Below are 13,212 nucleotides of genomic sequence, written 5' to 3'. Positions count from 1 at the left end.
GTGAGTAATTTACCAGTGTCAGACCTATAACCATGTTTTTATATGTGGCATGTGTTTATTTTCCGATGTAACAAATGTCATGATTGCACTACTTACATTGTGGTTTAAAAATCAGTAATAAAACAGCATATCCACTGGGATATTTCAGTGATTTGCCAGCATCCATTATTTTTATTTATTATTTTTTATTTCCTTTGGCTGAAAAAATAAATACAGTAGACAGTAAAAAAGCAACAGCATTATTTTTTGTCAATTTAGGGAGTCCCTTTAAAACCAATTCATGGTCTTCCCCCTAACAATTAACAGTTTAGTCAACCCCACCCTCCAAAAGGCACCGTAATGGCTAGCAGCATAGCATAGCACACAGCATTAACTCACACAATTACAGTCTTAGAGCAGAGAACTCACTCTCCCAACACACACAAACACACACCCTCACACAGAACACAGTGACAACCTTGGTCCTTCTATGAATTAAAAACGTTTCTACTTTAAAATAGGTACGTAAAACCATTCAACAATTACAAACGATAACAAAAATATAAAAGTTTCTGTGATATAAAAATTCTAACGTGAATAAGCTGCACTTCTATCGCCTGCTGCGCGAGACCTCCTCGTCCTCGATGCCGCCTCTCTCTGGATCTTCCAGCTGATGGATTTTAATGTGATCACTCTTGGGGAGATTGCTGATAGGAGAGACATGAACCAAGTAGAGATGAGAGTCTAAACACTTATATTCACTCAATTATATGCTGCTATGTTAAGTATCCTATATTTAAGAAAAAAAACACACATTTTATAAATCCTCAGCAGTACTAGAAACTTCTCTGAGAGTGTGTTTTTAAGAACATGTCACACACAAAAACTCTGTATTACCTTGTAGTATTTTAATGAAAAAATGTACAGCTGGAGCTTACAGCTTATTTGCCATCTCAAGTGACTGCAAATAAAGTATAATACATGAGACGGTAAAACCATCATTGCAATGAAATAGAGAAGAAATAGCAGGTAATTTACTAAGGCCCAAATTAGTGGACCGAACAGAAATGGTAGATCGAATAGAAATGAATAATTTGGGAAGGAACAGCACTGCTGTTGATGAGAAGCAGGTTTATTCCACATTTGACCAGAAGGGGGTTAGAAGCTGACTGAATCTGACTCGGGAGGAATTGCCAGTTCATAATTGTATATACTTTATTTGCCTATGCTCCTATTGGGCCATTCAAGCAGGTGCTGTAGACTAAAGCACGTCCATACACACCCCAGTGATATGCGTTTACTCTTGCAGTACGTCAACTGGGCACTTCTTGGGCTACTATCGCTTAGCAATGCATCAGTTTGGGGGATACAATTAAAAAGACAGAAGTTCATTGGCCAATCATTCAATAATTTAGCACTGCAACCAATGCACCCATCTGTGAAATGGATCCCCCCCCTCAAGGGTCATCATCCAACTGCAAGAATAGTGATGAAATAAGTGGCCATGGCATGAGTGTGTGTGGCAGGTAGCAGGCATCACTCAGGGTTTCTTGATTAATTGTGAGGGTGCTGGCCCAAATAAAACACTTAAAATGAAAGAGAAAGGGGCGCACCTTGCATCAAACTGTTTTCTTTATTTCTGTGCATAAAAAAATGAGGAAGGCAAACAAAGGTAGGCACACACCAAAAACGCGTCTGTGCACAAAAATGAAGAAAACAGGGTGATGCGAGGTGCGCCCCGTTCTCTTTGATTTCATGAGTGTGTGTTGACCTCTGACCCTGACAGCAGCGCTGCTCACCTCGTGGTCTGGGGCGTGATGAAGATGAACTGGCGAAGATGCTGCCTCTCCGACAACTCTAGAAGCAGGTCCAGAGAAATGCGTCGATTATGCATGTCCTTCGTTGGCAAGGAAATAAAGAAACAACATTAAATCAGATCAGAAGTCACGTTTATGATGTTAATACTTAAAGAGTCTCACCCTGTATGGAAAGAAAAATCCCTGAACTGTAGCAACAACAGTAGTACACACAAACTACTACTTGGCTCTGCCTTCTGAGATGTGAAACACACACACAGACACAGACAAAGACACAAAGACAGACACAGACAGACACACAGACACACACACACACACACACACACACACACACACACACACACACACACACACACACACACACACACACACACACACACACACACAGAGAGAGAGAGACAGACACACAGACACGGGCAGTGGAAAGTAATTCAAATGGCACAACCATCTCACAACAAGAGCAAACTTCTACCAAGAAAAAAATGAGATTTTCTCAGTGTCAAAATGGAATTTCTGAATTTTGAACAGGCAGGTTTGTTACAAATGTCACACTAGATGCGATGCAGGGCGTTACTGAATGTTTTACAAATTATTATACATGTTACACATTTTTCAAATGAACTGTTACTCATGGTTGTTACACAGCCACAGAATGGATGGAGAATTGAGAAGTGATCCAATTCACTGTGTAGACACATTATGCTCCCATGAATGTAATGTTGTTCTGGATTACAGAGGTGTCAATATCCGGTTAAGAAGTAAAAACCCTTGCATGCCCATGGGGACCCGGTTCGAGTCTGGCCGGGGTAATTTCCCAGCCCTACCCCATCTCTCTATCACAATTGTTTCCTTTCTCCTCTCATACTTTCCTGTCATAATAAAGCCCAAAAAGCCCCCCGAAAATATTTATATTTTTTTAAATGATAAAAAAAGAAAAGAAGTCTACCTGCCTTGTGCACTCATTACGCTCTACTGATTAAGAGTTCAGGAAGTTCTACTGCCTATTATTTTATTTTTTTTTTTTAAATGTGTCTGAAATGTTTTGTGAGAATGTGGGTATGAGAGAGAGTTTGTATCGTGTAGTTCTCCTGCAAACGGATTCATAAATAAAGTAGTAGTACTACTAATGTTCCAAGATGGCCGACCTGTAAACATACCGTTGTAATATGAGGAAACTCTACTCCTCATCGACTGTATGTAAATATGCAAATGGATCCACTTCAATATCTCCTCTCTCACCTTTCCTTGTGATTGTGGCCTCGTGATGATGTTGCAAGACGTCATTGATGATAGAAGTTTGATTCAATATCTCACAAAAGTGTGATTTCAAAGGCTATTTTTCCCATTTGCAATCGGGTTGTTTAATGTGTGGGAAAGTCCCTCAAAAATTGTTGTGCCTAGGATGATGGCAGGGAAACTTATTGTTGTCTCCACATAGGCGGGGTGAAAGCAAAGCACGAGGAAACAAGACTCGGATGTTTGACACTAGGGCATGAGAGCTCTGAGCATGCTCAGTTTGGACAATGCACTCTGCTCGTGTACCAGAAAAACCTGTTTGCCACCACACAGGAAGTGAGATATGTCTCCCAGATAAGGCATGACATAAGTGTGGACAGACAAACCCCTGACTTAAAAAAAGTGAGTGAGGTCTGGCCTAGTAGCAGTAGCAGTAGGCCTAGTACTCAAGAAATGTATAGTTGCTGTCTTTGGGTGTGCTCCAAATACAGGCCAGGTGACGTAGAAAAGACTGCACTCTTTTACCCTGGCAGGGGAACTCCACCCACTTTGTCGGGAACCACTCAACTTTGAGCATTTCCAACAGCCTAGGTAGAGGCGTGTTCAAGGCAGTGATGTCGTTTAAGCAAAGACGTTCTAGACGTTCTGGCTTATTTTCTAAACTAGAAAAAGTTTCTTGCACCACGAGCCAATTACACAGACATGTTTCACCACCAAGCCATCCTCAGTGCCTGGCCTAGTGACTGACATCTCCCCATGAACATGAGGCTGGGCTGGATGGTGGTGGTGGCTGGATATCTGAGGGAAAGGAGTATGGGGATATGACTGGGGTTGGTGTGTGTGTGTGTGTGTGTGTGTGTGTGTGTGTGTGTGTGTGTGTGTGTGTGTGTGTGTGTGTGGTGGGGTATGGTTGGGGTTGGCGTGTGAGTGTGTGTGTCTGTGTAAAGGGGGATTCATACTTGTCGTGACTGGCGCTACCCTCCTTCATACTTCACTCGCGACCTCACTCGCGCCGTCACGTGACCCAAAATGACGTCACACGCCGTGGCGCGAGCTGCCGTGGCGCGACGTCGTGCACCCCACATTTTTTGTAACTTGTCGTGCGCCACCAGCGACCATGCAGGTAGGCAGACAAAGCAGGAGTTGCGAAGAGGCTACAGCTACTGTAGGCTACTACAGAATGGATCCTGTATCATTTTGAGGATAATAAAATGTCCTAGAGAGTTATTTTATCTTCTCTCTTAAATGTTGTTCAGTGAAACAATTGTTTACTTTTTTCAGAAGCACGTTGTGTTCGGCGATCTATTTATAAATTCTGCCGCCAGAACAATGCTCTCACATGGTCTTGGAATGATCTGGCAATGTAGGCTACAACAAAAAAATATATGTTTCAATGTGGTAAGTCACAAGTCAGACGTTCAGTAGCCCTACAGCAGCCGTGTTTGTCTTTCTATTTTATACATCCATAGAACTCACGCTTGCGAGTTGCGAAAGATACTGCCGTTTCTCTCATGAACGGCAGAGGGCACTTCCGACAATGCGAGCAGGGCGCTTTTGAAGTATGAATAGTCTGGCGCAAGTGATGACGTCATTAATGGTTCTCGCGCCAAACGCGCCAAAGTGCGCACGTGAAGTATGCAGAGCCCTTAAGGGTGTGTTTTGGGGGGGGGGGAGGAGGGTGTTCAGATGGGTGTTCAGATGTGTGTGTGTGTGTGTGCCCCCCCCCCGTGGTGACTCACCATGTAGACGTCGAACTCGTCCAGGCAGCGGAAGGGCGACTCTGTGATCTCCCAGAGGGACAGGATGAAGCAGACGGTGGAGAAGGAGCGCTCGCCGCCCGACAGGGAACGCATGTCACTCACACTGTCGCTCTCCTGACCCGGCGGCTTCACCTGCCCAGACGCACACACAGGTAGGCAGGCGGGCGCACACACACACACACACACACACACACACACACCCACACACACACACAGACGCACACACAGGTAGGCGCACACACACACACACACACACACACACACACACACACACACACACACACACACACACACACAGACACACACACACACACACACACACACACAGACAGAAGCACACACAGGTAGGCGCACACACAGACACACACACACACACAGGTAGGCGCACACACAGACAGACAGACAGACAGAGAGACAGACGCACACACAGGTAGGCACACACACAGACACAGACACAGACACACGCACAGACAGACACACGCACAGACAGACAGACAGACAGACAGACAGACAGACACACACACAGGCAGACAGGCAGACAGACAGACAGACACACACACACACACACGCAGGCAGACACAGACAGACATACAGCCAGGCACACAGAAACAGACATACAGCCAGGCACACAGAAACAGACAGACAGACAGACAGACAGACAGACAGACAGACACACACACACACACACACACACACACACACACACACACACACACACACACACACACACAGGCAGGCCCAAACTCACACACACACACACACACACACAGACAGACAGACAGACAGACAGACAGACACACACACACACACACACAAAGGCAGGCAGGCAGGCACAGGCAGGCAGGCACAGGCAGGCACACACAGCGAGAGACCACACACACACACACACACACACACACACACACACACACACACACACACACACACACACACACACACACACACACACACACAGACACACACAGATGAGGGAGCCGTCTTTGGCAGACTGTGTAAGAATGAATGTGAGCAACCACATTGTGTGTGTAGAGGTGTGGACTATCAAAAGACCAGAATGGTTTACCAAGCAGGACACTTGTTCCCATGACCACCTAACCATCATTGTAGCACACAGTGATTGATACTGATGTATAATACCGTATATTACATCGCAGGACATTCTGTGATTGATCTGCCCTTATTGCTGTTATGACAGATCTCCATGAATAAACTGTAATAGATCTGGGTAACACTTTATTTTAATGGTTCACTATTACAGTGGATCTACCACATTAGGTACAGTGTAATAACCAGTGTAACAATATTTTAATACCATGTAATACCAGAGTTGATAAATGGTATTACACTGGTATTACATGGTATTAAACATTGTTACACTGGTTATTACACTGTACCTAATCAGGTACATCCACTGTAATAGTGAACCATTAAAATAAAGTGTAACCCAGATCTGTTTCCGAAAGGAAATTACAAAAATGTGTGTGTGTGTGTTTGAGGAAGAGAGGGGGGGGGGGAAGAGAGAGAGAGAGAGAGAGAGAGAGAGAGAGAGAGAGAGAGAGAGAGAGAGAGAGAGAGAGAGAGAGAGAGAGAGAGGGGCTGATGAGGGTGTTTGTTTGTTTTTGTGTTTGTGTGCACCCTTTTCACCTCAATCCAAACACAAACAAGTCCACAGAGTCCAGAACTGTGTAACTGAAACTGATATTTTTTCTGATGATTTCAACTGTGTAACTGAAACTGTAAATAAAAAAAATACTGTCTGATATTTTTTTCCTGATGATTTCATCAGACACTGCCGGTAGAGCTGACTGGGTGAGGAGAGAGCAGCGTACCGATATGGAGAGGGTTTCATTGTTGTGGTCGAATTTCATAGAGCCACAGCATTGCAGCTTGATCAGGAAGTTGTTGAAATAAAGCTTACACCTCACAGACAGCGACCTGAAACAACAACAACAAGAACAACAACAAAAACAACCATTAGCGTGCACAGACATTTTAAGGAGCAGGTGCTCGGTTGGAGGCAGTGGACATGTGGAATTTCCAGCTGCCTTACTAGGCTATAGGCTATGGGCATTGTTGCCGCATGCTTTTGATCGTCAAGCATTTGTAGATGATCATGTCAACATGGACCACAGTGCATTGTGACAGGAAAAAAAATAAAAATAAAGGGAACTTTCAAAAAGGTAATTTTTTGTTCAGTATGGCAAAGGGGCAGGTGCTTTAGCACAGTGTTTCCCAACCTTTTTTGTCCTGGGTACCCCCTAAGCCATTTTGTCATATGACATGTACCCCCTCGCCCTCACTCATGTTCTGTTGCTCTATCCCAATGTGACTACAGTCGATATATTAGTTATTATTACATTTTTCCGCGTACCCCCTGAGGTGTGCTCGCGTACCCCCAGTGGTACACGTACCCCTGGTTGGGAAACACTGCTTTAGCACCACCTCGTCCCTATCTGTGTACACATATGAAAACAACACAGAAAAACTCATGATTGAATTCCAAAACAAAAAAAATCTGTTTGACTGCAGAAAAGTATAGACACACACACACACATGCACAGAGCGCCAGTATGAAGCGCTATACTGTACCTGCGAAGAGTTTTATAACGTGCTTGTCTGTCAGTCATGATGTTGTCCAGGCAATCGATGAACTTCTTTAAATCCCTGAGCTGACTGGACTTACTCTTGTAGTTTTCATGAGCCTCTGCATATTCTCTGAAAAGGACAAACATAAAAAAACAGAAAGCGAGAGGGAAAATCGTTAATGCCAAGTTTAGACACGCAGCAATCCAAACTGGGAGGAAATCAATGGGACTGGCTGCCATGCAGGGGAAGCCGACAGGGGGGGACAACGGGGTCAGTTGTCCCGGGCCCAGGGAGACAGGGGATCTAAAATGGTGTTTTCGTTACATTGTATGCAGGGCTCTAAATTAACTTTTTTCATCACCAGCCAAAATGACAAGTAGATGTCAGTCTTACTAGCCAAATACATACTAACTAATGGGTCAAAGTAGCTAGTAAGTTGGCGTTTTCTACCGGCCAAACTGAAATTGTATGTATTGTATGGAGGGCCCTTTCAGATAACTTTGTCCTGGGCCCTGCAAAAGCTGTCAGCAGCCCTGCTGTCATGTACGTACACACGAAAAGTCAGCTCAGCTGATATAAAGCGATGGTGTCTGTCTGGCTGCTCAGTAAAGAAAAAAACACGCACATCCGTCTCAAAAACATTTTGGATACAGGACTAGCAAAGTCACATGAAAATAATAAATTAAGTCCGTACACCAGGCTCCCGTTTCTTTTCATTTAATATGACGTTCGGCCCGAAACGTCATATTAAGTGAAAAGAAACGAGTGCCTGGTGTGCAGACTTTGATTTTCGTCTGTCTGGCTGCTGCCTACCTGATGACTTTATCCTTGTCGCCGTGGCTCTGCTCTTGTGCAGTGATTTTCTGTCGCAGGCGCGTGATCTCCGTGTCCAGACTCTTCGTGCTGCGGTCCACGCTGAGCCGCTCAGGGCAGATCAGTTTGGCCTTCTCTATGCACTCCTAAATCAGAAGAATAGTAGTAGTAATAGTGAAAGTGATAATAGTGAAAACAATCCCTTGCGTTACAATATTACTATATTTGAAATGCAAAGCATTACACTATTTTTTAATTACTTTAGTTACCTTTGCCAAAATAACGTGTAGGCCCTAACATGGATCTGTCGCGTAAATCAAGCTCATGAGTCATGACCTTTTCACCTCCCGTTCAGGAGGTGTTTTGGCAGCATGCAGACTAAAAATTATCAGGTTCAGGAATAGCTTCTTTCTGACCCACCACAGTGAACACCATTAAAATCCAGGTTACAGTACAATGCATTGTAACTTAAGTTACTTAGCATTGTAACTAAGTAAATATTACAGATGATTTTTGCCCTGCAATGCCTTACATTACTGTGTTACAGCAAAAGGTAATCCATTACAGTAATTAATTACTTTTGTAATACCTTACTCCCCACACTGGTGATAATACATTTTATTTGCATATCCCAGTGCCTAATTTGAGGAGGAGCAAGGGGGAGCTAGCTCCGGAACCTCAGATGAGAGCTCCGGAACCTTGGATGGAACTTCAGGGAAAGACATCACAGATCCCCCCTCCTGGGAGAGCCACCCATCCTCTGTGCTCCGGGATCTCCCACTTGACAAATTAAGCACTGCATATCCCTTTTCATCGAGGGATCTCAAACTACAAAATCGTCATTCCAAATTCTCCAATTTCAAAGCACAACAACCAAGGTGTCAGTCTACACTGTGCCCCTTGAATAGTACACCTTACACCGGCTTTGTAGCCTTTTAAGGAATGACGGCCCCCTTCATAACAGGCACTGGTATATACCAACCATAAAACAGCCATGCCACAGAGAAAATAGTCTATACGTAAGTCACTGTAAAGCAGGTGTGTCAAACTCATTTTGGTCCGGGGGCTGCATACAACCCAAGCGGGCCGCATTAGTAACATTATCGCAAAAAAAAAACATAAAGCAGAGGGTTAGTTTTCAATACTATCGCATTATCTTTTCAGCATGTTTCAAATGTGTGTCGAATATGTAGAAAACAATGCAATACTGATAATCCTGTGCAAAATTTCATTGATTTCATTCATTCATTCATTGGCAACTGTCAATTAATAAAATAGGGGACAGTTCATTTTGGCGGGGGTTCTAGTGGTCTTCCCCCAGAAAATGTTGTATTTCTTAGATGTAATTTCCTGCATTTTAACGCATTTTAATGTCTCGTTTCCCGTTTGAGCTCAATACGAACCATGAAGCAATACCAATGCAGTACGAATAAGAAGTATTAACATTTGACATCTACATATGAGGTCTATGTATGAGCTTTATCAAATGCCTGTCACAGTACAAATTCACCATTTATACATAAGTCTGATGTGCACTTTACTACAAATACAGCGTAAGAGAGAGAGAGGACCATTGGATTAATGTCATGCAGGTCTCGATTCTGCCCCCGTAATTGCGCATTTCGGTTATTTCTCTGTTAAAAAAAAAAAAAAAAGAGATTTTTTTTTTTTTTAACATCCGGGCCGGATCAAACTTTCTGGCGGGCCGGATGCGGCCCGCGGGCCGTATGTTTGACACCCCTGCTGTAAAGTCTGTGACTCCTCCTACCGAGCACTAAAAAAGCTTTAATACCTTAAACTAACTTTAACTTTATTGATACCCGAAGGTAGATTTGTTCGCAGTTAAAAAGTAGAGGCTTGCAACGACAGTGACACAGAAAACAAGACAGGAGACTAACAAAACAAACATTAACAAACAGACAAAACAAATGCTAAATAGTATAAAGTAATAAATAAATAAATAGGCCTAGATGGAGGATGGGGTCATGTACTATTCAGGGCCTTAATAGCCGAGGAGACAAAACTACATCTATACCTTTTAGCTTTCAAGCCGTACCTGAATGTCCTCTTCTTTGGCGGTGAGCTCAGAGCGTATGGTCTGGATGTTTTCTTCGTGGGCCTTGGCTTTCTTCTCCAGGATCTTGAGAGTCTGCTCCAGCTTACTGCACTCCGCCTCCCCCTTCACTTGCTCTTCCTAAACAGCACACAAGGAAGGTTCTGGATGATGCTTTTCCCCCCAAATCTTATTCCACGACAATCGAACATTACGTTCAACACATGATATTCCTGAGGCGTGGCAACCATGCCGTTTGGGAAGCGTTCATTGTTATGCACTTGGTCAGACCAAGTCATGAAGAGATTTGAAAGTTGATGATAATCAGGCTAGACTAACAAGCCTTCATCAGGGCATGGTACCATGCACTGATGAAGGCTTGTTAGCCGAAACGCGTTTGCTTTTTGGACATGGTGGTAATATAAATAAATAATGAGACGCGGTTTGTGAGTGCGGATTTCTTCTTCCTTAAGTTGACGCTTTTTATCTCGCACCCAAAAGCTTTTCGGTTTTCCAAGAAGTTGAGCGCGTCCTCTGCCAATACTTGAAATCAGGCTAGACTGCCACGTGACTTGCAGCTGGTTCTGACATGAAACTTTGAATAGGAAGCCTTTGAGAACACTCTTGCCGATGAACAATTCACACAGCGATAATCTGTAATGCAAGCTGGAGAGACCTTCAACAATGGTCAGTCAAGGCTTTAGTACTTTGTCGGTATGAAAAATACTTTTTCCTTCTCACCTTCAGCTGGTCGGTGTCATCAGTGAGCTCTTCCATTTTATTCTTGACATTTTGGAATTTGCCGTTGACGTCCTTGAGAGCCTCTTCCTGCTTGTCCAGCTCCGTCTTGGTCTTCTCCACATTCTTCTTTTCCAGCTCAATTTTCTGCTGGATTTCCTGAGCGTCCTCCTCCTGAAACATTGCAGAACACCATACAGTAAGTCCATGGGCCAGACTAGATACCGATAAAAACAAGTGGGGTAACTGTTCAATGTTTGTAAAAAAAAAAGTGAGTGAGGTCTGGTCTAGTAGCAGTAGCAGTAGGCCTAGTACTCAAGAAATGTATAGTTGCTGTCTTTGGGTGTGCTCCAAATACAGGCCATCAGGTGACGTAGAAAAGACTGCACTCTCAAGCCTGTTTTCTAAACCAGGGGTGGGGAACCTTAGCCTGGTTCACACTAGACGGTGTATGTGTAGCTTTGGCGCCCCCTGGCGGAGCAGAGCTTCACACACTACCGTCTGGTATTCAGCCATAGAGCACGCTCCGTCTCCAACCAGAAAATAGACGGAGCATTTATTTCTTAAATATAAACGGTAACTCACATTGAGGAGTCACGAGACAGATTAGAGACTATATTGACTCTTTAAAGATGAACAGGGAGGTTTTTGAAGGAATTTGTTGGTGAGGAGGCCGTGCAGAAGCAATAAATTCTCAGCCTATTTTCTGGTTGGAGACGGAGCGTGCTCTATGGCTGAATACCAGACGGTAGTGTGTGTCGCTCTGCTCCGCCAGGGGGCGCCAAAGCTACACACACACCGTCTGGTGTGAACCAGGCTAGGGGAACCTATGTCTCGAGGGCCGTTTGCGTCCATTGAGGCTGCTTTATCTGGCCCCCGATGTAATTTTAATGTAATGCAGCTTCACATGAAATATGACATATTATGTAATGGAATCTTAGAAAATACATTTGCAATACAATTAAGTTATATTCAGGGGACCTAGAGAAGGTGGGGTCTGTTTTAAATGTGGCTGCCTTCAATATAGGATTAAAGTGCAGGGGAAAATCCTGGTTTGTGTTCATAGTATGGCCCACAGAGGACTTTTTCGGCCCTTGGATGAATTTGAAGTGGCCACTCGAATGAAAAAGGTTCCCCACCCTTGCCATAAGTCCATGGGCCAGACCAGATACCCGTACAAACAAGAGGGGTAACAGTTCAATGTTAGCCATTCAACTATGAGGGATGACTTCAACAATGGTACTTCAATGGATATTCTTCAAAAGGATACTGACCTCAATATCATACAACACTGACAAGTGTCCGGCCCATGATATCAACAAGGATATGCAATGGGTGTCTAAAATGCATTTCATTTGATGGGTTGGACAGGGCATTAGGAAGAAGCTACCAATATCACAAGGGATGTGTAGGTAGAAGAAAATCAGGACTAGAATTTGCCCTCCAAGATCGTACTTATTTTTTTGTTGCTTTTTTCTCTAAGGTGACCTTGGGTGTTCTGAATGGCGCCATGTAACAAACTGAAAATGAAATGTATTATTATTATTATTATTATTACAAGCATATTCACATCCATATATTTTGGGAACTTCGCTAAAGGGCAAAAAACAATATGAACTCAAGGGCATTGTGTAGTAGTGATTCTGACTGACTCATGGTGTGTGAATGTGGGAAAGTGTGTGTGTGTGTGTGTGTGTGTGTGTGTGTGTGTGTGTGTGTGTGTGTGTGTGTGTGTGTGTGTGTGTGTGTGTGTGTGTGTGTGTGTGTGTGTGTGTGTGTGTGTGTGTGTGTGTGTGTGTGTGTGTGTGTGTGTGTCTGCACCTTCTCACATGAACCCCGGACAATTGACACCGTGCGGCAGCCTCCAGAGCTGGTGTGAGAATGTGGGAAAGTGTATATGTGTATATGTGCATTTTGAAGGCGCTTTGTGACAACTTTAGTTGTGATATTGCACTATATAAATACAGGTTGTATTGTATTGTATTGTAACTTCTGGAAGGGTGTAATATCTTACCAATGTGCTGATATCCTCCACCTGGGACTCCTCTACGTTTTCCAGTTCAGAAATGGAGGTCTTCACTTGATTTATACTCGCCTGGAACAAAAGGAAACTTCTCACTTTTCTGAATGGGTCATGTATACAATGTCAAGGGGGGGACAAGTTTGGCAACTCCCATTAAACCTACGTATTCTGTCTCAGACTCAATTTACCACATTTCCACATATTTCC

General features: G+C 43.7%; 1 protein-coding gene across 2 annotated transcripts in view; it reads right to left on the bottom strand.

Annotated features, from left to right (window-relative positions):
- Positions 1-165: 165 nt before the first annotated feature.
- Positions 166-13,212, bottom strand: part of smc6 (structural maintenance of chromosomes 6) — a 41,485-nt gene continuing 28,438 nt past the window's right edge. For both annotated transcript variants that reach the window (XM_063184224.1, XM_063184225.1), the window contains exons 19-27: positions 12,997-13,077; positions 10,986-11,156; positions 10,248-10,385; positions 8,192-8,337; positions 7,382-7,507; positions 6,622-6,727; positions 4,772-4,924; positions 1,779-1,876; positions 166-686 (exon numbers count right to left, since the gene is read on the bottom strand). In XM_063184224.1, the coding sequence (XP_063040294.1) occupies positions 590-686; positions 1,779-1,876; positions 4,772-4,924; positions 6,622-6,727; positions 7,382-7,507; positions 8,192-8,337; positions 10,248-10,385; positions 10,986-11,156; positions 12,997-13,077 (1,116 nt within the window). In that variant the 3' untranslated portion in view covers positions 166-589. The remainder of the gene's footprint in view (positions 687-1,778; positions 1,877-4,771; positions 4,925-6,621; positions 6,728-7,381; positions 7,508-8,191; positions 8,338-10,247; positions 10,386-10,985; positions 11,157-12,996; positions 13,078-13,212) is intronic.

Source organism: Engraulis encrasicolus, chromosome 19, assembly GCF_034702125.1.
Source record: "Engraulis encrasicolus isolate BLACKSEA-1 chromosome 19, IST_EnEncr_1.0, whole genome shotgun sequence".
In the NCBI taxonomy this organism is placed as follows: Eukaryota; Metazoa; Chordata; class Actinopteri; order Clupeiformes; family Engraulidae; genus Engraulis; species Engraulis encrasicolus.
This window is presented reverse-complemented; position numbering and strand designations above follow the sequence as displayed.